The 26,990-nt window shown below is 42.3% G+C and overlaps 1 protein-coding gene across 18 annotated transcripts in view; it reads right to left on the bottom strand.

Annotated features, from left to right (window-relative positions):
• Nucleotides 1-2,534: 2,534 nt before the first annotated feature.
• Nucleotides 2,535-26,990, bottom strand: part of GLYR1 (glyoxylate reductase 1 homolog) — a 41,478-nt gene continuing 17,022 nt past the window's right edge. Inside the window, exons 4-17 of one of the 18 annotated variants that reach the window (XR_014151053.1) lie at nucleotides 25,170-25,308; nucleotides 24,453-24,671; nucleotides 20,218-20,304; nucleotides 16,624-16,680; nucleotides 15,785-15,835; nucleotides 15,607-15,680; nucleotides 13,418-13,517; nucleotides 11,849-11,959; nucleotides 9,498-9,599; nucleotides 8,631-8,793; nucleotides 7,794-7,973; nucleotides 7,142-7,266; nucleotides 5,137-6,150; nucleotides 2,535-5,105 (exon numbers count right to left, since the gene is read on the bottom strand). Coding sequence is in view for 17 of the 18 variants with exons in the window: in XM_081839810.1 (XP_081695936.1) it covers nucleotides 6,076-6,150; nucleotides 7,142-7,266; nucleotides 7,794-7,973; nucleotides 8,631-8,793; nucleotides 9,498-9,599; nucleotides 11,849-11,959; nucleotides 13,418-13,517; nucleotides 15,607-15,680; nucleotides 15,785-15,835; nucleotides 16,624-16,680; nucleotides 20,218-20,304; nucleotides 24,453-24,671; nucleotides 25,170-25,308 (1,483 nt within the window). In the remaining variant the exon portion in view is untranslated. Of the gene's footprint in view, nucleotides 6,151-7,141; nucleotides 7,267-7,793; nucleotides 7,974-8,630; nucleotides 8,794-9,497; nucleotides 9,600-11,848; nucleotides 11,960-13,417; nucleotides 13,518-15,606; nucleotides 15,681-15,784; nucleotides 15,836-16,623; nucleotides 16,681-20,217; nucleotides 20,305-24,452; nucleotides 24,672-25,169; nucleotides 25,309-26,990 lie in introns of all 18 variants that reach the window. The other 17 variants (XM_081839810.1, XM_081839820.1, XM_081839823.1 and 14 more) reach the window with 17 other exon arrangements.

The raw sequence follows: 26,990 nt of genomic DNA, 5'->3' as shown, positions 1-26,990 counted from the left end.
GCCTCCTTAGACTTATCTCTTACAGTTCATGCTTTCTCCTTTTTACCCGAGGATCATATTACATAAAACAGCTTTCCTATGTACATCCCCGGTGACAACTCTGACCTGCAATTTGCATTTCTTCTGAGTAATACCCCTCCCCACCCTCTCACGATATATAAGGGTCTGGTGACTTCTGTTTCAGTGTATCTGAAGTGTGCATGCACACGAAAGATACCAATGACAAACTTAATTGGTCTCCAAGGTGCTACTGGAAGGATTTTTTAAATTTTGTTTCGACTGGGGTCCTTCAGATTTCACCGGAATTTCAGGGTGATAGTGGTATAAAGACTATATAGTGTGTTTTCTCTCTACGTTTTAAAAACTGAAGCCTAGCAACGTGGAAGTCAGGCGACTCTCATTGACACTCATGTATTTCTGCTTTCCTACCTTTTCCAGCTTCTGAGAGTTGTGGCGTCATAGAGCCTAGTGACGTAATAAAGCAGCCTAGTCCGCCCAAGCGTTTTTGGGGGGACGTAGAGGGAGAATTGTGAAAACAACCAAGGGAAGATAAATGTGAAATCCACAATTTTAATGGGTATACTATTTAAAACTGTATCTAAGGGATAAAAAGATAAAAAGTACTGTACAATTCTGTTTCCAAAGTGCAGTTGAGTGCTGGTCAAAACGACATTACTGTATTCACAACCAAGGAGACAGGAAAAACCCTGATGACTGAGCACGCTCAGTGGCCATGGAGTAGTAATTGACTGTGCTCGAAAACAGCCACAGAAAGGGGAGGGGCATGGAATGGAAAATCCCGAAAAAGACATAGCTGGATAGAACTCTTGAGCAGGCACATTCCAGCCCGCAACACACCAAATATAATTCAGATTAATATTGTAAACTAACGGGAGTTATCACATCCAGATTATAAACCATATAGCACTTCTTTGATTGGCATTGTGTTCCCAGTGAAATAGTTACCATAAATTCTTCAGCTTGTGCTTTCCTTCTGTTTATATCCCACCTTTCATTCCCAAGGTTGGGAGACAGTGACTGGGCCAATGTTACCCAAATTAGTTTTATGGTTGAGAAGGTACCTGCATCAAAGATCTCCATATAACCTAACCACAACAGCAAGCAACTTTCATTCCCAATGCTATTTGAAAAAGAAAGTTATGTTTAGTGACATGATTTATCATACTGTGAAGTTATTTTTCTATAGTGTATAGCAGAAATTCGTTTCCAAAGACTTCTCATTTGAGTTTTTCAGGGAAATGGATACTCTCATTCTTGAAGTGTAGTATTAAAGAAGTTGATGTTTAATACTAAAGATAAACAAGTTGTATGCCTAAACAGAACCCCCATATTTAAATATTTACACAGAACAAAACTTTGTGCTAAAGTTGGCCTCTATCCAGTTCAAAACTTATCCAACCTGTTTTGAGTAGCAATGTCTTAAAGGAGGGAGAACAGGAAATTCTTGCTTCCTACTTTGCTGCAGCACACAAAAATCATTGTGTAGCCAAACAGACATACACATCAACAATCCCAAAAGTCAAATGCAGGCAATTCTTTTCATTAGGATCAACTAGCCAAGTCATTTTATTATGGTCAATAACCAGTATCAAGACAAAGATACCAATTATAAAACTCTAGACAAAATAAGATGTAAAATCACATATAAACAAGCAGTTCTAGGTGGTCGTTTATATCAGAAAGGAATCCTTCTGACCTAGGGATATCCATCGTAGAACCCAGTAAACACCAGAATTTCATGTTCTGCTGAACTCTTTTGGCTTAAGAACCCCCTAAGTTAGCAAGCAGCCTGCAGCTAGAAACAGAAGGGGAAGGGCCATAGCTCATAGTATAGTATCAGCTTTGCATGCAGTAGGTCTCAGGTTCAATCTCCAGGTAGGGCTGGGAGGGAATCTCACTTGAAATGCCAGAGAGCCACCACTAGTCAGTGCAGACAGTATTGTGGTTAGATGGTCTGGTGATCTCACTCCATATAAGGCAGCTTCCTTTGAACAAGAGCACCTGCCATGTCTAGAGCAAAGCTGTTGTCTGTCACTGTTGAATGACATGGCTAGATTGCTCTTTTAAGTCCTTCAAGCCTAGTTCTGTATATTCTAACCGGCAGAGGCTCTCCAGGGTTTCACACAGAGTGTCTCTCCCCAGTACTACTTGGATATTTCAGGGATTGAACCTGGGACTTTTGGCATGCAAAGCAGATACTCTTAATATTCAGAAAACACAGCAGTTCTAGAGCTGACAGAGAAGGGGAAAAAAAGAGTAGGACAATAGAAACAACTTTAACTGGGTTGTTTTGCAAGCAGACAGGAAGAAAAACTGCCTGTCATTCTGGGATCTGAGTGTGTAAAAGTGTGAAGTGTATCTTCAGTTTTAATACAGGAAAAACATAACATTGTGCTCTATGTATCAAAAGTAAGGGGTATGTTAGGCTTAACATATTTCTTTTGATTTAATGGCTGGTGCAGGGAGAGAAAAGAGAATATTGGTGGGGAGAGTTTAGAAACAGACAAGTAACATTGTGTTACCAAGAAAGGTTTTATTTCCTTTTGCCAGTAGCTTTGTTAATTGCACAAGAAAAAAAATCATTTCTTCTGTTTTTGCCATTTAATCATCACCACACATCCTATTCTGAATGACAAACGTTAATTAAAAACAAGGCAAAAAATTAAAAAAAAATTCACAACCTTAATTAACTATAGATCGGTCATTGAAGGAGAGGGAATTAAAAGAAAACTGCTTTTTCTTACAAGCTTTCCACAAGTGTCACATTTTTTTTCTCTTTAAAAAGGAAGGATCCAAAATAAAAAGCAATTGCTAAAACAGAAATCCCCATTAAAAAGTAACTTTACAGTATTGTCAACAATATTAAGACAACAATGACCAAGCCAGTTCAATCACACAGTCTTGTAATCCAAGCTTCCCCTCCTGCAACATCAACAGCTGGAATCTAAAGGGACCCACAAAAAAAGGATTTTGGAGAAATTGGCTCCTGAAGGTGAGAAACTGAATAGAATGAAACAGCGAGTCTTGCGGCCCCTTAAAAAAAACCACCACAAATATATTGTGGCATAAAACCTGTGGGCCATAGCACATTTCTGACCCGTGAAAGTTTATGCCACAATAAAAGCTTAAAGGCACCACAACTCGCTCCCATTTTGCTGCAAGAAATGAAGGCGGCTATTCTTCTGAAGTGGCATTTGAGACTGCAGAGTGCTCGGCCCACCCTTGGCTTCTATCTGAGAGTGTTCTCGGCTGTTCTTGGTTTATCAGTAATTGTAGAGTCCTGCAGGAAGAACCACACCCACTAGCAGATCTTTATTCTCCTTGCCAAAGAAGCCACAAGATAGGTCTTCAATACAAGGAGTTATAGTTCTGTTACTCTCACACCCAGCCTAGTTTGGATTTTTCGCTCCAAGGCAAAATAAAGTGTACTGAAGTCTGCTGTCTCTGTTTACACCTTTTAAAGTTTTCTGAAGACAGCCTTTATCACAAGATTAAGAAATCCCCCACACACACCCTGGACCTCTTCGGGATAGTACCTTAGGATCCTTAGCAACTACTTCTATCATTTACAAATCAGGCTATGTGAAGACTGCAAAATTATGTCCTCCAAAATTAAACTGCTCTTTCTGCAAGATCCTAAGCTGTCCTAGCAGGATCCAACAGGGAATCCATAAACTCACAACTGTTGTGTGATCATTTCCACTGCTCATCAAGATAAAATTTCAGCACAGGGCAGAGTAGCAGTCTCTGATGGCTATCTATGGCCAGAGATCACACAAGCAGGAATGGAAGACCCTAGGGAGAGCAGGCTTCCTCAACCTGGTACTCTCCAGAAGATTTTGACTAATTCCCATCATGATGGCTGGAGCTGATGGGAGCTGTAGTGCAAAACATCAGGAAGGCATCAGTTTGAGGAAGGCTGCTCCAGAGGAACACTTAACTGGTTCTGTTTCCTTTCCCAGGCCGACTGCTAAAATACCACAGAAGTAACAAGCAACTAGAGGAGTGTGGCTTTCGTTTTTGTACAGGATCTACAAATGTGAAGGTCCTGATCAAGGTAACATCCTGGTCCATGTGGTATATTCACTACAAAATGGAAGTATGGATTACTGTGCAGATTGGGCCTGTGCATATTAGGGCTCTACAGCTGCAGGACACCCATGGAAAATGTGAAATCTGATGTGTGAACAGCAAGGGGTGTCCATCCTGCTGCTTTCCAAGTGTGAACATGGGATTCTCTTCCAAGACTAACACTGAGCTGATGTACTTAAGACATGGGGGCATTTGTACGGCACCTACCTTGTATATCCTTGCATTCCATTTTGAAAGTTCAGGAGCTGCCAGAGAGAACTCAGGACTGTTCATTTGACACCAGCCATTTTTTACATGGAATCATGTGGTCACGTTCTGTTCGGCTCAAAAGCTCACTCTCCCTCAACGGCAGCTCTGGTTAATTGAAATAGATTTATTTGAATTCTCTGGGACCCTACTTGACTTCCAGTGAGACCCAGCATGGTAAATGGCCTCAACAGAAGGAGCCATTCCCCACTTCCCTTTACTAGGTTATTTCCAAAGTATGGGTACTTGGTCAATCTGCTGGAGCACTCACAACTTCACCAACACATGACAGCATATCAATTCAAAGCTTGTTGTCACTGCCATACATGCAAGCAGAGTTTATTAGGCTGTACTAAAGTTCTTGCCAACAAATAGGCATATTTCCTTCACTTTTACAGAAAGGGAAACATGGAAGTCAAGATTCTGGGTTTAGATTTTGGGTCTTCCTGAAGCCATTTTCTCTTACCTTGCCCTATGGCTCTCTGGCAACATGAGAAGAATCCTAATAATCTTTGCCAACACTAACAGCCACAGAAGATTGGGTGCGCACACTGTGCATGCTCTCAGGACATAAAACCAAAGTAAGACACCAAAGTTTCTACCTTTGCTCATTAAAACACATACCAGTTCATTTTCTGAATTATAAAAAGCAATAGGGTTTTACAGCAATATTCAAGACTGGATTAACCTTTTGGGAACTGGAGTCTTTTTAAAATCAACAACGGGGAATCTGTGCCCTCCAGATGCTGGGGGACAAAAATCCCTTTGTTCCAAGACTGCCTTGGATTTGGAGTTCAACAATGCTTGGAAAGCCAAAGGCTGTTCTAAATGCATTTGGCATATCCAAGTGCCACAGGCATATGCTGGATCCTGTGTACACTAAAAACTAAGCTGTCTGAATGGGAAGGGCCATGGATGGAGCCTGTTTTGGTTCTCGCAACTAATTCCACTGAGATACTGAGGTGGGGAATATCCGAAACTACAATGCTAATTTTAGCCCTGTCGCCTTCTTGATTGTGACTGCTTCCCTCCTAGGGAAAAAAAAGAGGAGCCAGGTTCCCAGGGTCTAGACCAGGTGTGGAAAATCTCTGGCCCTCCAGATGTTGCTGAACGACAACTCCCATCACGACTGGGCCACTGATCTTGCTTGTGGAAGCTGTAGTGCATCAGCATCTAGAGGGCCTGAGATTGAGCCACCCAGGTTCACAGGCAGGTGGAGACAGCCTTCTTTCAATTGTCCCTAGTGCATAAGAGAGGACAATGAACACATTACCCACAGCAAATAAGTGAAACAGCAGTTAAAAACAAACAAACAACTTCTTGAGGACACTGGTATAAAAGTGAACACCAGAAGAAGCCAAGCAGCAGACTTCCTGGCAAGAGTCGCCTCAGGGTTTCTGAGATGACCTGCAGCCAATTCCATCCTGTGACTCTGAGCATGTGGTATAATTTGTTGTCAAGAAGGCAATGATCCAAGCCCTTTCCCTCCTACTCTTGCTGCTGCTGGCACAGGAAGGCTTGCTGTAGAATCTGCCCTTGTGGCAGATCGCAGGAGAGTTTTTGTATTTTAAAAAAGGAAAAACAATTGAGGAGAGGTGGGGGGAAGAAAAAGAGAGAGAGACAGAGAGACAGAGATGGACTGGTCCAGAGTTAAAACCCAGTATTCATCATCATCATCATAATTAATAATCATGGTATTAACAAGAATGGGGTAGCCTAGTGGATGTAGGCCCTGTACACAGCAGACATGTCATTGTCAGATTGGTCCAATGCTTTTGCTCGTTTGTAGACCTGAAGAAAGAGAAAGGCAATAAGAGAGCAGTCCTTTCAGAAAGCAAGTATTCTCATAATACTATTGGTTTCCCACTAGAATACAGGACAGCCTCAGCAATATCTATAAACACTTCCCTTCAAGGAACACTATGTGAGTTGGGGAATTGGGGCCACAGCCAGCACCTATGTGTAGCTCACTATGAGGAAAAGCCTGCTGGCCATAATTAGCCCCAACAAAGCTTCCCCCCATAGGAAAGACAATATTGTGTCATGTAAAAGAGCCAAAATATTGCATTAAAATATAAACTTTCAACAGCCACAAGCAGTATTAAATCACCAAACTCTAAACCAGGATGGGCAACCTGTGGCCTTCCAGATGTTGTTAGTCTTCAGGCTTGCCAAGCATGGCCAGGGATGATGGGAGTTGAACAACAAATGTTCTACAGGTTTAATTTTAACCATGAGAACCTAATGCAAACAAAAATGTTTTACAATGCTTTGAAAAAATGGCTGAACCCCAGAGGACTTGGCAAATCAAGGAAAGAGTGTCATAAACAAGGGGCACCACCAAGATCACCTCCCTATAAGTGCCTGCTGTCTTTTGAAAAAAGGTGTGTGTATGGAATTATCAAGAGAAACGATCAGGGTTGATGTGAAGCATGAACATGTGGAGGCCCATTAAAAATAGGTGAAAAAATGGTTGTTTCCCATCCACCTCTTTTCCCCAGCCATCACTTATCTAAGCAAGTGTGATGCGTCCCTCTGGCGAGCATGGTGGGTGGTCCAGCCTATTTCCAAACTTTGAAGCTAAGAAGGAGGGTGGTAGTCCTTTGCCAGTGAGCCATATCTCTAAAGTTGGAAGGCTGGGGGCCACGTGGCCAAGGCACCCAAAGAGGCTTGGCCATGCAGGGCCAAAGTGGCAACTCCCCTGACCTTTACAAAAGGGGAATCAGGAGCTCTTCTAAAGATGGAACTGGAGCAAGAGAGGAGGTCTGCGCAGCACACATACCTCATTGGCTGCAGCTGCCATGGGAGTTGGGTGGTTAACAGAATCGCCTAGTGCAATGGCTAATCTGAGATCCTTCTGGATGTATTTCAGGTAGAAATCTGGTTTAAAATTTCCTTGCAGGATGTCTGGAAGAAAAGAAAAGAAACAAAACCCCAGGTACATTTCACATTCCACTTTCCCAGCTGCTGACTTGCTTTCTCTCTTCCCTTGCAGATTTCACTAGTGCCAGGATCAAACTGACCCTGCTTAAAGACGTCAAGTAGAGTGAGATTGCTACTCTAAAAGTGATCTTCAAGGCAGCTATCTTTCCTAACCCTCCTTTTGGTGACAAAACCTAGGACACTGCTAAACTGTGACCCTCCCCCAAACATGGACTTCCTGTATCACCCCATATTTTTAAAAGCCTGGCTGTGAAGACAGATGAAGTAGCAACAAGCATGCAATGTTCAGTGGATAAAATCTTTGGCTTGGATGTGGGAGTATGAATCTGCAGCAAATCCATCCTACACTACACTAATGGAATAGTGAATCCCAGAAGCAATGCTTATCTCCTCTCCCCCACTCTTTGAACCCCACTATGCAACTGTTTGGTGACACTTAAAAAGAGAAACTAGCTTTCTGGTTAAGAAGGAAAGATGGGAGAGAACTTTACTTTGGCACTTCTGGTCCAAGAAGATGCTGGCGAGCTGTCCCTGGTTGAGGATATCCAGAAGAGTCTGCTGCGACTGACCAGTCACTTGAGCCAGAGTTAGTCCTTCTGCTATTGTGGCCATGAAGCTTCCTTGGACCATGTTCACAATGAGCATCATCTTGGCAGCATTGCCCACTTCCCCTGTGAGAGAGGCACACACTGTTGGACAGCTCTATATAAGGAAAAAACAAAGAACCTGCACCATGCCCACTGACATCTAAGCCGTTCTGAAAGACACCCAGTGAAAGCAACCACATCTTTGGTTTGGGGTGGGTGAACTGAATCCCTAATATAAATGTGTGCATGACAGCAACATGGAAGTGGCCAGAAAAGGGGGCCTAACAGCAGGTGGGAGCATAGTGGGCTAATGTGTGCTCCGCAGTTGTGCACGTGACTCCTTACACAACCCTTCTGCAAATCAGGGGTTGCCTGTATCACTGCTTTAGACAGACGCTGGATTCCAAAACAATCTTTTTTTTTTACCACAGTTTTGTGTTCTCTTACCTAAACATGCTGAGGGGGAGACTCACCTTCTTATTCCACCTCTCAGAATGGAGATACTGATAGCAAGGGTGGGCAACACAGTGCCATCCAGATCAACTCCTGATTACTGGCCATCAGCTGGCCTGGAGCTGCTGGGAATTTTAGTTGAACAACAGTGTGGAGGACCACAGATTGCCCATTCTTACTATACAAATCGAGGCACACTAAGCCAACTGAATTCAGTGGGCTTAAACTATATTCTGCCTATGATCAGCCTACTATGATTCTTTTCAGCACTGGGATGGAAGGTATTACCTAGAAAAAAAGAGGTTTTCCCCATTGCTTGGAAACAACTACTGCAGTCTTCATATAAGCCCCTGTCACCAGCAGCTAGTATCACCAGCATGCCATCATTAGAGAGTTGTTGGTTCCCAGAAACTGGTGCCTCCAGGAAGCGACCACCCCTGGATACGATCACCTGGAAGAAACGAGAAGAAATGTCCCAATTAAATGGGGCACACACATACGGCACCAATCAAGAGGTCAAAGAGGAAAGCTATGCCTTGAAAACCATCAGGAAATACAGGAAACCCCAAGCACCTATTAATGACAGGAGCACCCATGAACTCCCTCTAGCCATTGGGTTAACCTGCTGTGGTGACACTGATGTTGAAAACACCCCATATATTGGCTAATGTTGACTATGTCAGCAGGAGACTATTGACAGCGCAGCCACTTTTGAGGGAACCGAAAGGTCACATCAATTTAGGGGCAGCCAACTTGGTGCCCTCCAGTTGTTCATGGACTCCAACAGTATCTGGAGGGCACCACACTGGCTACCATTTCTTTAGATCGAAGAAAAAGTTCAGAGATCCTAAGGACAGTAGGCAGGTGCATGTGTGTGCAAAAGGGCATACAGTTTGCAAGAAGGAAATGGGCAAAGGAACTTTGACATGAAGAGAACGTGGTACAGGGAGGTGAGGCAGACTTCCACAAATCATTTGAATCAAAAATCCGAATCTCTGGTTACAGGTCTCAATTTTTAGCTTGCAGATTGCCTGGCTCTTTTAAGGTAGAATTTGCATGTAGCGGAAAAGGAGTGAATGAACACCATCCTGAAGGAGAGCTAACCCTATTACATGATTTAAAATAACACCAGGCACTCAAGTTTGCAATGCTTACCTGAGCCAGTTCTGTAACAGTGTCTGCATCCACGGTGGACATGTCCACGTAGCACTTTCCTGGACGTATACCCTGGAGCACTCCACTAGGACCAAGCACCAGCTGTGGGAATAGAAGAGCGCCAAAGCAATAGGATGTCTGCAAAGGAAACCCACCTATGCCAATGCTAAAGGGCCTCCTGCTAACCATCTCTGCACAAGGACTTGCTGAAAGTGCCCCCATGACTTGAGTGGCCTCAACATTATTTACCTTGTAGGATGCTGCTATTCACTTTAGACAGAGGATAGTTTTAAGGAAGCTCTAACAAAGGATCAGGAAGATGATGGCATTACTGCCTTGGGCTACATTTTCTCTCTATCTTGGATAAGGGATGTCTGGTTGTAGCTCCATTAGGATGTGTTACTATTTGCAGTTCCAGGCAGAGGGGAGGAACTGGACCACACAGAAATAAGACTAGTTTCTCACAGGGTCAGCCGAGCATGCGCACACATCTGCAGTGCTATACTGCAGCACCTGTATAAAACGGAAACTCAAAAGGAATCCAAAATTCATGCAGCCCAACTTCTTACTCAAGGATGAAACCTCCCATTCTATTAACTTCACAGCCTTGCAGTTACATATATATAAAACAGCAGGGGTAAGATTTGATTGATGTGTTGACATTGTAGGGCTCTGGATTGGGTGCTGGTTATGACAACTGGCCATTTTAAATGATATGGGGAGGGAAAATCCTTTTTAAAAAAGATAGCAGATGAAGAGTTGCCTAATTCCTGGGCTAGATGGACCTGGACTGACCTGGAACAATGGTAGCTTCTTAGGTCCTATTAGGAGGGGCAGATCATACATTTTGTGATGCTCTACTTCATATTACACTCAGCCACACAATTATTTTTGTGTATTTTACTTGTATTGTGCATTGGTTGAGTTGTATGGATAACATGAGCTTATGTAGGACTCTGGAGCAAAATCACTTAAAAAATAGAAAAATATACTCAGCTGTGCCAGGGGATTCTCTGCTGCTTTTCTGAGATTTTGCTAAGCACAGATAACAGTTTTTCAAGCCTACTCTTACAGCCACATAAGAGCTACAAAACTTGCAGCACAAGCACAGTCCTCTTTATTCCACCCTCTATTAGTAGTCTCGGGTTTTAGGAGTGTGCTACTGGGAAAGCACACACTAATCAAGCTCCATCTGACCTCAGCCTTTCAGACCGAGGTTCAAGCTCCACCTCTTGATGGTCTCATCCAAGTCACTCTCAGCCTCTGTTCCTCAGCTGTAAAATGGGAACAATAGCAACCTCTCACAGGGTTGGCTGCGGTTATGGAAAAGTCACAATAAAGTTATCTAAAACTTTTTAAACTTTGAAGTGATACAATTTGCTTCTGTGGCTGATTGTGGTTATCCTATCCCACAGCGCGAACAGTGCTTTATTTGTTTTATATATTGCCTTTAGACTACAGCCTTCAAAGAAGATTATGAAAATTATAAACATACACTACACCAGCAACCACACAAAATGAAGAAAACAAAAAGCAAAAGTAACCAGCTCTGCCCAAACCTACTGTGAACGATTCCAGTCATTTGACAGAAAAGCCTTTAGAAGGAGATTAAGCATTTGGGCAGAAAATATCAACATACAGCCGAAAAGACAGGCTGACCTGTTCTAAATACTAGAGCCATGTTTTGATACTCTGATCAGTTTCCACCCATGATTTAAAACTGGGAGGCACACTTCACTCTTAATCCTCACAATTTCTGTTCCCAGAACAGCAGCCAGGCTTCCTCCTTGAAACTACCATTACCTCCTATTTCCCCCTTCCCAGTCAAGGCAAGACAACAGTGATGCTTCTGGGCTTTTCCTGCATCCATCAGCAATTGCATAAGGGAATCCTAGCACACACTTATTTCAATTGAATATTCTGATACTATTCAAATAGTCTAATTCTAGCATGTCCTTATATATATGCTAAGTAAAGAGTGAGGAGGGTTAATCAATGTTGCATGGGCCCTCAATGCTTTAAGGAGCACAGAAGGGAGGACACCTCCAGTTTACTATTTTTTTCAAGGCACACTTCAGCCTCTCTTGCAGTACCTGGCATGCCCTGATGCACAGTTTGGGAATTACTGTACCAGACAAAATTTTGGGCATCCATTACAATGAGGAATATGATTTCTGCAATTTCTTGGCTTAGAATTAAAGAGCTGCAGAGATTCATGACTGGAATCCATGGAGGGATTCATTCATCAGTAGTCAGTATGTTTTGGAAGAGTTTTTGGTCATGGAAAGTCAGCGCTGTGTACAGCACTGTGAGAAAGGTGGGAGCGCGCAAGAAAAAGAGATAATCCTTACATCCTTGGCTGCCTTTGGATCAGATACGCAGGCGAAAGTGATGTCACAGGTGGAGACCACTTCAGCGGGGGTTCTTCCCAACCTTGCCCCCTCCTGGATGAACAAATCACACTGCAAAAGTCACAGACCCAAATGTAAGAAATGGAAACCACTGAATAATAAAGGTCAAAGCTGGCTTCGCTCTACCAGGGACCCTGATGTGCCCATGGTGAACTGAAGAGGATTGCATCCTGGACCACATTCACATGAACAAAATGAAACAGGGCTAGGCTATTTAGAAGAACCTTGTTTTCTGGGGTGTGGAGATCACGTTCAGTGATGTCAGGTTCTCTTCTCTGCTTTCTAGAATAGTTAGCTATCCTCTTACTTTAGGCAGTGCATTTCAAGGAGTATTCCAAAGACCCCAGGGATTCCATAGCAACTTATCAGGCCCACAGCTCAGGAGGCCAATGATAGCAGGCTACCTTCTAATAGCCAAACAGGTAGCAACAGCTAGAGCCCAGTTCCAAAACACAGCCCATGCGGGCTGGTGGGGAATAGAAAACATCACCTGTCCTGAATGACAGAAGACAACCTGCTACTTTCTACTGGTGGCAGTAGCTGGGGATGGGTCCTGGCACTAGCTTTCATCATCTCTGTGTGGGCACTGAACATTTGGGCCATTCCCCTGCTGTCACAGGCTGCTAGATGGTAGCTCCAAAACCAAGTCTCTTGATTGCTTTTACCCCAGAATAAGGGGTGGGGGGGACCACTGTGAGTTTGATCACTGATTTTAAGAATTAGACATGCACACTATCTCTCACTCCACTGTGCTCAAGCAGTCTATAGACTAGCCATTCCAGCTGGCTGTAGCAGAGGGGCTTCAGGGTCCACTCCATTGACTCTGCTGAGACAGGCTGCCACTGGCCTCCTCTCATTCAAATCTTCCCATTCAAAAGCTACTTATGTGTTCACTACGAACTGATGCCTGAGTCGGCTTCTCTTCCTCTTCCCTCTTGTGTTGTATGTGTTAGGTTGCAAGCCTGAAGGGACTGGCTTGTATGTTACTTATCTCATATACAAGCTATTCCAGGAGCCTTTTTGGCTGAAGGGCAGGGTAAACCAATGCTTCAAATAAATAAATCCATCTCCAAAAACTTGATACAAGAATGATGTGGGCACAGCTGTTCCAGAGATCAGAAGGCAGAGCTTCTGCTACTAGCCACAAAAATAGCACAAAATGAGAGGAAAGAACATGAAGCAGAGGGAAGGAAAATGTTACCATGGCTACTACGTTCTGCTGTGATAATTTAAGCTGACTTTGTCACAGCAGTGGTGGAGCTCAGAAATGCATGTCTCAGATGTGACTGACAGAAAGGCATACTTTTTGTCTAAATGGCTTCTCCTCATTACTATACTTCCAAGCTCAGTGAAACCCCACTGTTCACATTCGGGATGATGGCTTAAGGTCAGCCAAGCTGAAAGTTGCCACAGCTTCATAATGAAGTTTTTCTGCAGATGCATAAGCTTAGACTAGGTGACTAAGATCATGTATGATATCGTCTCATACTTCCCAAAGAATGAACTCACCTTTTCAGCAGTCCGGTTCCAGACCGTGACAGTGTGACCCATTTTTAGTAAGTTGGACACAATGCCACTCCCCATCAGGCCAAGGCCAAGGAACCCTATCCTGGGGAGGAGAGAAGGAAGTTTGTAGTGTTGGAAATTTGCATAAGGGCTTAATGTGAGGTTGGAGATATAGAAGCAGAGGCTCTTGAGGCCTTGTGAGGTTCAAGCTTCATGGAAACAAGACATACAGAGGCAGGCAGCAAAGTGCGTAATTCATAGTAACAGAGGATTTATTGAGTGAGCACCAATGTTCTCAGGAGCAGGAACACCAAAAGGATCACATTTATATCCCTAGCAAAGAGCCAATGGCTGACAGACATAAAAAATCTGCTCTATACAGAATGCCTAAACAAGCAGTCTGGACTTAAGAGACATTACTTTCTGCTCAGGCAGATAAGAGAACCTCATCCTAGGAGAACAAAGAACTGGGTGCACAAAGTCATATTCACTGATAGCACAAAACGGACTAGGACGCTGCAGTGAAAAACGTCTTGGGTCTGCATGTGCAAGGTCTAAATTTGAGTACAGTTCAGCAATGACTGGGCAACTCCCTCTCTTAGCTAGTTTGCCTCAGAAGGCTCAACACAGCATTTGGTATCCTGGTGCACAACTCACAGATCAAAAGTCACTTATGTTTTTGTTAAACTTTCTGCCATGCCACTTAAAGAGAATTAAGTGCTTGTTTAAGCTACAGTTCACATGTTAGCAGCCACTCTGGTTTCATGCTTAGGAAAAGCCACTGCTAACATGCAACGTTCCTCATCCAAATTAATAAGGAGGGGAGGGGGGTATTGGAAGAATTTTGGTTGAGAGGGCCCTGCATGCACTTTAAGTAAACTATAAAGAGGCAGTGGCAAGAACAAGGGATACCAGAATGGAACAAAGACAAATTACCCTTGGAAACTTACAAAGAGTACAAGTGACTGTTTCCCTCCTCAATTAACAAAGGCGTTTCAAAACTGATCTTAATAAAGCTAACACATTTTAGCTTCCTGTATGTCTGCTGTTCGGTTCACAGCTGGCAGCACTTGCAATGCTTAACTAAACCACCATGAGAGGCTTGCGGCAAGCCACTGCTAAGACATTTTCACACTAACAGAGCCCAACCCAGAGGGACGCATTGTCTTCTTCCAAATTGCTATGGGGAAAGGGTTTACCTGAATACTTTCATTGTTATATATTAAGTTTCCCTTCAGCAAGCCTGAAAAACGGACATTCCAAGACAGCTCTAGCGACAAACAGGCCACAGCCTGTTCTGCATCGGAGCAGGAGGGAAATTGCTTCCGAGAGCGAAGCAGGAAGTGCAACTGTAGCTTCTGTCACTCTAGAGAGGGGGAAGCACAGGAAGTGCCAGAGGACACAAGTGTCACAGAGTGCAGTTCTTGGAAGGTACAATGCTTCCGCCTCTACCCATGTGTCTGGTGGTTTGGGGTTGGTGGTTAAACAGATTAGGCCACCTGACCTGCCTTGCAGGACAATGCTTTCACCCACATATAGACTGGGCAACTCCCAGCACATTCATGCAACGACCCTAGAGTTGTGATAAAAGCAACTTTCATTTTTCAAAATGCATTCATCGGATCAGCAGGCAGGCTCATTACGATATCCAGGAAGTCTTACTAATTTTGTTTCTCATAGTTTGATCATGCTCTTCTTCAAGAAACTCATTGCTTTTGACTTTCTTGCATCTCTTGGAGCCTTTTTTAAAAAAAAAATCCTGGAAGGCCTTTGCAGCTATTTAAATTTCTAATGTTTAGACTAGCCAGTTACTTTAGTGATTCTCTGTATTATTTTTAATGGTGTTTTATGTTTTGTTGTACATCACCCTTATATTTTATAATATGGTAACACAGAAATACTTTTATAAAAACACAAACTCACTCAGCCATTCCTCTTTTAACAACCATCCTAAAATATTTATCCCAACTGATATCTGCTTTGAATCTGAATTAGTTTTCCATATGTGATCTTATTTTCAACTGCTGTAACACATATAACTATGGTGTTTAAAAATGTTTCATATATGCAATTGTTATAACTGTTTACATATATGTACCATATGTGTTATACTGCAAATTGCTCCTTAAGCCAACAGGCAGACATGGCTGACTTCTGAATCAGAAGGAAATGAAAGAAAAGGAGGTTCTTACTTCTTGTCTGTGGGAGTGATGCTGCCATTGATAGCCGTGCTGTCGGCTGCCTGGATAGACGTGGACCCTGTTTCCTAAGGGGTAGAAAAAACACAGCCATAAAATATAATTTTACTTTACAGAAACAGGCAGTCTCAAAACTTTAATGCAGGCAAGTAAAAAAGGAAGTCTGCTATACCTCTTCACACACCTTCAGCTTCTTTGTGATGGCTTGGTAGCAAACAGCCGGCTGCATAGAGAGGAAAAGGAAAATAACAGATTTTGGGGGAAACTCTTTTGCTGTCTTGCAGGGCAAGTATACCTATATACTCAGCATGAATAGACAATTAATTATGAGCAAGCCAGAGACACCCCACCCTACTTTCTGTATGAGAAAAATAGTTCTGTTTTTATGTTCAACCCTTTCCCTCCAGGGCAATTCCAGATAACACTGTGAACTCATAGGTGAAGAACCAAGCTTAGAGACATCTGGCAAAAAAAACCCCAAGTGTATACCTTGACATGGTAATAGTAAATAATTATTGCAGGAGAACAGCAGCAGGTCAGTGGGTAGAACACTTGCTTTGCATACAGAAGGACCCAGTTTCAATCACCAGCATTGGAGATCAGCTGCCAGTCAGTGGAGAGTCTAGGCTTAGGGTGATACTGAGCTAGATGGATCAATGATCTGGTTCAGTATAAGGCAATGTCCTATTTCTTACTCCCCAACTATGCTCCCTTAGGGTGGAGGAATCTTTATGAAATGCATGTGGGGTGGAATAAATGACTGTTATCTCCCTATAGCTGCCTTATGCGCAAGCTCTGGTGACCTGCTCCATGAACTTTTAAAATCATACCTGTCCCATATGTACAAGTGAAAAACTGCTGTTTCTCAAGGAAATCTGAGGATGTCACGGCTCAACTTTAAAGGCATTTTCACTTATAAATGCCAAAGCAAAACTAATGAAACCTGGCACAGAGACTTCAACTCCTGAAGTGCCACAAGCAATGAACTCATCAGCCAAACCTATTGCTCACCTTCTCTGTCTGGCTAAGCAGGAAGTGATGGAAATGAGGGTCGCCATCTTTCACAGGCTGCAATTGCAAAGAGGCAAACTTAGAAACCAAGGCAACCAAACTTCAAGTCTGAAAAGCCTCCACACACATTTTAATGGGTCGTCACTTTCTCAATTCTGAGGAGACTCCTTGATGTCTGCCACAGACTAGCAAGAGTCTTGTTTTTATCTCTGTACCTAATACAGGATGTGTGTCAAGAAGTTATCATTATGCTTAGTAATAGAGGTGGGAATTAAGAGAGTCCAGGAGAGGCAGGCTGGGGAGTTCAGCTCAGGAAGAATTGGCAGGAGAAGGAAAGCAATTTCCAGGACATAATACACACAGTAGCCTCTTCAGTGAAAGCCACCCATGGCAACATTATAGGAGGCTGCTTGAGAATGACTCCTTGGGATATATTTAAGCTTGTGATATATCCCATAAAAGCACTTTCCGTTTAAAAACAGGACTCATCTGAATGTATTGGTTTCTAAGTTGCAATCCTAAACACACTATTAAGCAGCAAGCAATTTACTTCTGAGTAAACATGCTTAAAATTCTGCTACAGGTCTGTGCTCTCAAATCTTTTTTTTTTTTTAAGTCACTTAGGAAGCCTTTTTTTTTTTTTGTCTGAAGAGCGGTTTATTACTGCTTTAAATAAATCAGTTAAGCACTACCCATTCTAAGAGCATGTTCATGTTAGACGGAAATCATCAATTTAAGTGAAATGTTTCTGATCTCAGAAACTACTTTGACTACTTTTTTTATCTTCTGCCTCTTGGCACCAGCCACTATCAACTCTTCAACTAATAATTGGTCTAATCATCCTTACCCCTCCTTATATTTTCTACCAATGGTCCACACAAGAGAGAGAAAGACAAGATTCAATTGGTATTGCGTTAACAGTGTAATAGGTTTTGATGTTTGTCATCACTGCCTCTTTCCATATGAACCAGCCCAGATACAGAGATCATCCTCTGAAGCCCTTCTTTGTGTGCTTCCTCCACGAAAGGACCAGAGGGTGGAAACACAAAAATGGGCCTTTCCTGTGGTGGCTCCCAGTTTGTGGAATGCCTTCATTACCTATCTGCAGACGCCAGGCAAAAATGTTTCTCTATAACCACGTCTTTGGCTGCTTAACATTCTATGGCTGTTTAAATGTATTTGCAGGTGGGAGATTACCAGTTTGTTTTTGTTTTATTATATATTTTGGGTTCACGTTTTGTGTTTTTATGTTGTGAACCACCCTGTGATCTTCGGATGAAGGACGGTATACAAATCTGACTAATAACAAACAAACAAACAAACAAACAAACAAACAAACAAACAGATAATTGTGATAGATAAAATTTGGTTTGGAAGGAAATTTGTATTTAAAAAGCCTGCAAGCCAAATGCAAAGATGTATTTAACTTTTTGAGTAGTCTGGCCCTCAGAACTGAGCAATGAAGGGTAGGAGGGGAGGGGAAATTGCAGGGAGAGTAACGTGACAAGACTTCTATCAGCCAACAATTCCATGAGTTCTATCCCCTTTCTGCTATTGGACCTAGTACAGGAGTAGCCCATGTGGTCCCCGCCCCTCCAGGCATTGTTAGACTGTAACACCCTTCATCCCTCACCAGTGGTTATGCTGGCTGGGGCTGATGGGAGTTCAACAACAGTGGAGGGCACCACATTGACTAACCCTGCCCTACCAACTTTGCCAACTGCTGCATTCTTTATAGGAAGTCCTGCTGCCTCCTCACTGCTGCCAGAGGGCTGTAAAGTAGTAGACCTGAAGCCCCAGACCTGTGCTGCTAAGCTTCTACCCTTACCTCCTAGCTTATGAGTATTGCATTTCAAAGATCAAAGAGGCAACAATGAACATGCTGAGCTATGCAAAAAGCAAATTCTGAACATGATGTGTGTTTGCCTTTGGATTCTTTTCTCCTTTCTTTCTAAGACAGACCTGCATGACTTCTGTGTTGCATAGAGTTTGCCTGGTAGTGTGAGGGGTCATTCTTTACTATAACTGCATAACATTGGAGTCTAAGGGGTGGGAGAGGATAGGAAATTTGAAGTTGAGCATGCTAGTGTTTCTGGGGAGGAGAAGAGTGATGTCCTGCTCTGCATTGCTTCACTTTGTGGGTCTCATCCCCATTTCCCAAACCCCCAAAATATGGAAGCTATTTATGATTACCACCTGGTGATGAAAGACAGGAACATATCTGTTCATGTTCACAAGTTATATTTTTGCATTTCAGCCACTATGTTCATAACGTAACAGCTTTTTTTGTGTATTTCCAAAGTGAGTTTCTCAGAGAACACTTTACAAGTAAGTAAACAGGGAATGAGCCTTACTGAAATTGATGGGCCTTGCTTTTGAGTAAACATATATAAGAACATGCTTATAGCTTGCTTCTCAGGCCTGGCATGCCTCGTGCAATAGTAATCTGAGACCTTTAAATACAAGTAAATGCACTGTTCATGGTATGTGATTTAAACCATTTTAAAGAGCTGTCCTAAGAAATGACTTATATAAAAATATTTTTATTATTTATATACATTTAATTTTAAAATGTTTTAAGAAGCTAAGGCATAGCTATTAGACTAATTAAACTAGGCTATTAGATGAAGACTACTATTGTCATCTTAAGACTGAAAGACTGCAGAATGGGTTTTGTCAGCAATGAGGAATGACCAGATCCCAAGCTCCTCACACACACACACACACCCAGACCATTTTGATAGGTAAACAGGGCTACACAACTGTCAATCACCTGACATCACCATGGCACCAGGTGACCCAACTTAAAGCACTAATGCATGGAAAAGTAACGCCTCTTCTACAGTGGGCTGGTTTGTATGCAACTGTAAACTATGGTTTGGTACTATGTACATGTGCTGGAATGAGCAATAGCAAATCATCTTCTCCCATGCAACCAGGAAGCCTTCTATAGATTTGAAATCTAAGTTGTCTTCACAATATAACTGTGGTTTAAAACAAGCTTTGGTTGAATTGAGCAAGCCAGCTTCATAATCCACGGTTAGTAGTTGGTTTGCTCAGAAGCTGACCAAAACATCTTTAAACCACAATGCCTGGTTTGCACATAATAGCCAGGTTTCAATGGAAGCAAATCTAAATGCTGCAGAAATCCTTCTCTTGGCCAATGGTGAGTCCAAGGCTTTATTCAGGTTTGTTTCAGTTCATGCTAAACCATGGTTTAGTGTTATGTTAGAACGAGCCCAGTGGCTCCTCCTCTTGTTTCCCTTCGCCCATATGAAACAGACAGTAACCAGGGCAATGCAGAGATGGGTACAGGAATAGGGACAGTAAGAGAGAGGAGATGAAGTAATACAAGAGGTGAGTATTTGAAACTGGAAAAGGGGCATGATGCAAGTCATGCACAGAGAGGACTGGAAATGGAAGAGCAAGGAAGGAAAGGGTCTCTTGCACAAAATATGGGGAACCAAGCCTTCCATTAAGAACCTCTGATGTATGCAAAGTAGAGGATTACTGTGTTCCACCCCTCTGTGCTTCGTACAACAGCAGAAATGCTAGAATTTTTTCCACTGAGGAAAAGACAAAGAATTAAATCACCTCGCTTACACTCGGTGGCCATTTAAAGCCAGCCATGGTGCCAGTCATCATTCTCTTCACTGTGCTTGATTCAGGGATTGTCAGATCCTGTGAAGCAAGGAGGAGATTGAATAAGAACAAAGTTTACGGACAGAATCCCAAAACTCTGTGCGCAGGATATTTGAATAGCAGCTAAATGAATATGTAACAAATATAATGAAGCATATTTTCCTCTTCCACATCCCCAATCACTCTTTGGAAAATGTTGCTCTTACAAAGGAATACAACTTCCAAAATCAAGTAGTGGAACGTGCTTGCAAAATGGCATATGAAAAACTCAGTGGAAGAAAGGGGTTTGCGCTAGGAGCAAATGGCTGGGCTGGTTAGGAGAGTGTCATCTCTCATGTGCAAAAAAGGAAAGGAATGAATGGTGAGGAAGGGTCCATCTGTATTCTATACACAGAGGACAGAGAGGTGTTGACTCTACAATAACAAATGTTCTCTTTCCCAAGGTCTGAGCTTATAGTATTTGGTGAAAGTTGGGCAAGTAATAATTTATTGGGGCCAGCTTTTAATGGGTAGTGTTAAATGAGACCAGAGATAATTTGAATTCTGGTAACATACAGTATTTTTAAAAAATGGGTTAATTTATTGATTTGATTTAATTTCTGTTATATCTAGGAACTTGGGGTGGGTGGCATGGACAATAAATCCAATAAAAGCAAATTAACCAAAATAAGCAAGGACTTTTAGCAGCTTCAAGGTGACTCAAAGCAATCAAGCAATAATCCATGCAGCAAGATCCTATTGTAAACTTGGAAGCAAGTCCCCACCCCACCCCCAGGTTCACTAAGACTTACACCCTATTAGGTGTGTTTAACATCGTGAACGTAACATAATCAATGCACATGACAATGATTCAATACATGCCATCCAGTAAATTTCACAAGCCAGGATGACATTTATTTCCAAGAAGGACTCCCTCATCTTATCTTATTTCCCTCTGCCATTATTGTCATGGAGAAATGTACTGAGAACACAGTGCATCTCAGTTTGCTCTTTTACCATTATTAACCTCTTGTTATATATATATATAAACATCAATTTGCATCCCTTTCCTTGACTCAAACAGAACCCACCCTTCACCTCTAACCTAGTTTCTTCTTAACGGGTCCCAATTTCTGGAATGAAGAATTGTGCCAAAAGCACATTACACTCTAATCTATATCTACTGCTGAGGGGGAAGGAAAGCGATGAACAAAAGACAAAATCTTTACTGGTTTTGGAATCTTGGCCAATTTTCACTGCATGTCTTCTAAGCACCACCACTTTTTGCTTTCTATTTTAATAAATGATCTGGCTAAGATTTTTAGGTTTTTCAACGGACCAAAACATTATGATTCATATTATCAACCTTGGCTAGTCTAAGCCACTATTCTTTTTATATGGTAGTTCTTACAACTCTACCATCAATCTTCAGCTGGGCCAAGTCCACACATTGGCAACCCTTATTAAGTATTAAATCCCTTTGGTGTAAGAGTTGCAAGAGTAACAAAATAGCCACCCAGTCACATAACAGGAACTTAACTTTTGCTAAACAAATGCTGGATTTTGATGGTTACAATCCTACACATACAGTAGTTACCTAAAATGAAGTGAACTTGATGGAAATTACTTTTGAGCGAACATGTGTCAAGTTGATGGTAAAGATGCCCTTGCTTGTCTTCTCAAGCCTGTGCCATCTGGTTCTATCCGCTCTGCAGTAAATTCCTTCAGTTTGTGTGTATATAAGTATTTTGTATATTACATATACGTGGGGGGCTGGACTGTAGAGGCTGCTTTGGATAGGGCGGTAGAGAGATTACCCTGAATGATAGCAGAACCTTCCCATTCCTTCCAAACCTATGATCAGGAACAATCATTTTCATCTCCTACCCCTGGAACCACCATGTATTTGCGTACCATGTAAAATGCATGTATATGATACTGGATCTCTTGAATATAAACAAAGAGCGACCAAGAGTCATCCAATACTGCTCTGCAACCTCTAAACATTGTGTGTGGATGTGATGTGATGACTGGTGTCACAGAATTGTAGAGTTGAAAGGGACCCGAAGGGCCATCTAGTTCAACCACCTGCACTGTAGGAAGTTTCTCCCCAGTGTAGGGGTTGAACTCAGGACCCTGAGATTAAGAGTCATACGTTCTACCCATTGAGCTATCACCTTGAAAGACATCTGTAGGGATTGAAAGGTGGGTATAAATTATTTTACAACAACCACCTGAAGGTGTAGAGGGAGTTGCCACAGCCTCATCATAATCTAGGGAGCATTTTATCCCATCACCATCTTTGGAATCTGGTGACAACAATAACTCTACTACCCTCCTACATTAAGTCTACTACCCTCCTACATTAAACATCCAATCTCCACCACATTTTAAGTAAAAGGCCAAACCAACCAACCAACCAGTGTCCATTTAGTGCACAGATTAAAAGACCTCTCAGTGAGATGTTTTCTAGCCATCTTCTACAGCAGCTTGCAATCCCTTTTGATTTTAAGCAGAGTGAGATTCCACAACAGTGACAAACCAGGACCATTTCAGTTGCCAAGAGGACTTGGACTGTCACAGCCAGTGCTATCTATACAAAGCCTGGTCCAACAGCCATTCTTACAAAAGCAGGGCTCTCCTCCACTGGAACTGGGCTCCCACTCTCTTTCGATGATTATATTTTGAAAAATTACTGAATATTCTTCAATGGACAGGAGAGTATGCAGAAGTGGTTGTTGAATGAGCAGCATCATCAAGAAGTCTGTTGCTTTCAGTAGCCTCTTTTCTTTCCAAACTTCTTGATGCTGCTGCTCCATCAGCCAGAAAATCCATGCATAACTGCCAACCCCCCTCACCTGGTATTCAGCCAGTGACTTAGTATGCTTCTGAAATTCAAAGCGCTAAATGTACTACAGTCATACCTCAGGTTGCGAACGCTGTGGGTTGTACGTTTTCGAGTTACGGACGCGCCAAACCCGGAAGTACCGCAACGGTTACTTCCGGATTTCGGTGCTCACGCACACGCAGAAACACCAAAACCGCACTTTGCGCATACACAGAAGCGCTGAATCGCGTCGTGCACGTGTGCAGAGGTGGTGCTGCGGGTTGCAAATGTGCCTCCCACACAGATCATGTTTGCAACTCGAGGTTCCACTGTACTGATACACTCTCCAAAAGAACAAGTTAGCAAATATGCACACCCTCAAGCCAACTGTTTTGGAAATGTATAACCTAAAATAAAATCTCAGGGAAAATCCTACTTGCAAGCAGTTCATCACATCTAAACGCAGGGATCTGGTCAGTCACCAATAAAGTATCAATAATGGTTTTCCCAGACTGCAGGAATCTAAATCTCAAACTAGTAAAGATGAGAGTCACAACTGTGACCTAATAAAAGATGGCAGCGAGAAAGAGGGAAGCACTTTGTACCATTCAACTGAAAATGAGTGGAATGCAATTCTAGTAAATCTTAGCTGATTAGTAATCCTGTCTTATGCTTCTTAGTGGCATTCAGATTCAGCCTCGTGGAGCATTAGCATTATAGTAATCCATTCAACTGGTAAGAATTGAAGTAGGTAACATCAACCACCAGAGCAAGAGATTCCAACCTTCTTGAATAGATAGAGGTGGCCACATTCTGCTAGTGAACATCTGTCAAGTGTCCAAGGATGGGACAGACCACAACGGGGGATGAGGAATCAAAGGCTGGCAAAGAATTAGGAATGCATAGAAACGGACGTCTTCTGGCTGCGTCATCCACTTCTAGAAGCTTTCTTCATGCCCATCTATCAAGGCAACTGGCCCTTTTCCAGCCTGACTGCACCAGAGAAAGGATGAGATGGAAAGGGCTGTCATCTGACCAAACGTACAAATGAGATGGAGATGTTAACACATACCACTACTGACGGTGAAATTGTGCTCTGTTTCCTTGGTTAGCGTGCACAAGATGGAAAAATGGTGTTATCTCGTTGGATTTCCCAGGGAGGAGCCACTCCATGAAACTTCTAAAGCTGAGCAGTTTGGAAGAGCCAACTAATATAAATGATTATGGCTGAGGAATAAAGGAATTGCCTGGTGGACCCTTGAACAGTTAACACATGCAACTTTTCAAATGGCCACAACAATGAAGTCATCTGGTTGGCTGTTAAGATTATATTCCATCTGGACAAGCTCACAGAGCATGGGAGAAGATGCAAAACACAAACCTTCTCATCTTTAGGGGGGCGCCCTCGCTTCCGGGGGCTTTGCTCATAAGTTCTCTTCAGAGGGGATTTTGAGCCTCGCTCTGAAGAAACGGAAGACACCCTCTTCTTCGGCTTCCCTTCAGACAAATTGGCTTTGTGTTTCTCTTCTCCCACTGACTGCTTGCCCCTCTCTTCACTCGAATTCCGCCGATTCTTCTCTTCGGTGGAGTTATGAGAAGCCTGAGAGATTACAGAACAGAGAGGATGAGGAAAAGAAGGGGCAAGAGCTGGCATGGATTTTGTTGTCCCCAAACATGAGTTTTGCCAGATATCTGAAGAATGCCAAGGACCCTGAACTCAGGGTTTTAGCAGGTTCAAGCTACCATTTAGAACAGACAAGGAGAGGCAAAGCACAGCTGTGTGTTCTAGGCAGACACCTACTTTATAAGGGGGAAAAAAGTTCTAACTCCAGAGTGCATAGTAAACACATTCCAATGCTGTAAGGAGATCCAGCCGATCCTTTTGTCATTCTTCACTTTAAGGAAGTCAGAGAGATGACAGAATTGTGAAACTTAACTGCTTTACAACTTTAAATGTGATCCTAATCACTGTTCCATAGTATAATTCTTGAGAAATAGTCTGTCACACCTACCTGGCAATGAAGTAAAAACGGAAGCATTTCATTCATTATTCCAGGGAACGGTGTCAGGAGGCAAAACTAAGTGAAAGGACACTCACCTGGTCCTTGCCTTTGCCTTTTTTGAGGAATTCTTCCACAGCATCCACAGCTTGCTGGAACCTCTTGCCTTTGTTAATTTTGATCATTTCCTCTTTGTGGGCATGATAAGGCTTCAGCTGCTCCACTTTAATCCAAGCACTAATAAAAGAGAAATCAAAATGGTATTTTCCAGTCATATTGCTCCCAGAGGTTATTGGCAGCCCTTCCAAGCAAGATGTGTGGACAAAACCTGAATACTTTGTCCCCCCGCCCCCGTATTCCAAGAGCCTTCCTTGGAACATATATACTTTCACAAGTGGCATACTACCTAGCGCCCACAGCAAATCCTCTTCTTAGCTAACTTTATACTGCTTCAGTTATTTGTAAGCATTCCCTCCCATACCTCCTCAATTAGAGGTGAACCCAAGGTGCTGAAAAAGCAGTTTACTTGTTAACAAACCACATCTCAAACATGTTTGTGCCTGATGTTTTTCAAGCAGAATAGTTCTTCCTCAGATGCCACTGATGGTTTTCAATGTGAGAGTGTCTTCTGTGTTCAAGGAAATCACTAGGGAAATCAGAAGTCACTTCTGACTAAGAGCTATTTTGCGTATAATGAATTGGGTAAATTAAGCTATTAAGGTTTTGCTTTGGTTTTCTTGATTCAATCTAGTGATACCCCTCACACTGCCAGACTTTCAACTCCCAAACAACTGAGTGGGATGGTGCTTTTTGTTTTGTTTTTGTTCTTCAGTTAGTTGTCCAACTAGGATACCTGTGCAAAACTCTGATTCCTTAGCAGCACCTAGCTGAATTAGGAAGAACACCTGTCTTTAGCACAAATCAACTATTACAGAATGAAGGGGAACTTATTCACCTCTTCTGTTTTCTTTTATATGCATTTCTATAGCATTTCTGATATTTCAAGTCCTAGACTTTGTTCCTAATGACATGTTTTAAATGACATTTCTCCTTCTCAGTAGGTATGTTGCTATATGTAATCTATTAACTTTACAACTTCTGTCACATAAACAAAAAATCAGAATCCATGCGTATCATTTTATAAGAGAAATCAATTTCTATCTACAGAATTCCAGTGGAGTTGCAAAAACCATTGTTTAAAGGAGTTGTCGCCTCAATAAAATCACATTCCACCTGACTTTTAAGCACCAAGGAATAGTATGCAGTTTTAGTAGACAAAACAATGTGGGAAGAAATTTTGGTCCATTAGAAAAAGGGAATCCAAAAGCAATAGTAGAGTAATTTGTTTCTTAGAACCAAAAGTCTAAGTAAAAAAGGGGTTTTCTTTTATTATTATCTATGAAGTTTATTAGTCATTTTTTTTGCCACAGCAACTCAAAGCGAGTTAGAATATTTTAAGCAAAAAACCAAACACATAGATACATTAAAACCAGCATTGGAAAATAACCCTCTACATTAAAACATCTCACCAACACAAAAAGGCCACTGAAAGTTAAAATCCAAATGATTAAAAAGGTATGTTTTTGCCTAGCACTTAAGGATATGCAACAATGGTGCTAGGCAAACCTGCCCTGAGCAAGCATTCCACTAGGAGAGAGCTAACCCAATGAAAAGACCCTTTCCCATATTGACATCTTCCAGAACGCCTGTGGAGGGGCCCAAAAAGAAGGACCTCAGATGATGATTGCAGGGTCTGGGTCAGTTGGGGGGGGGGCACCTAAGACTTTATAGGTCAAAACCAGCACCGTGAATTGTGCCTGGAAATTAACTCATAATCAGCGCTGTCAGGCCTGAATGGTTATATGCGCAGCCTTTCTTGCCCCAGTGAGCAACCTGTGCAATCTATCCTCCATTCAATC

Source organism: Podarcis erhardii (genome assembly GCF_964252035.2).
Source record: "Podarcis erhardii genome assembly, chromosome: 14".
NCBI lineage: Eukaryota > Metazoa > Chordata > Lepidosauria > Squamata > Lacertidae > Podarcis > Podarcis erhardii.
This window is presented reverse-complemented; position numbering and strand designations above follow the sequence as displayed.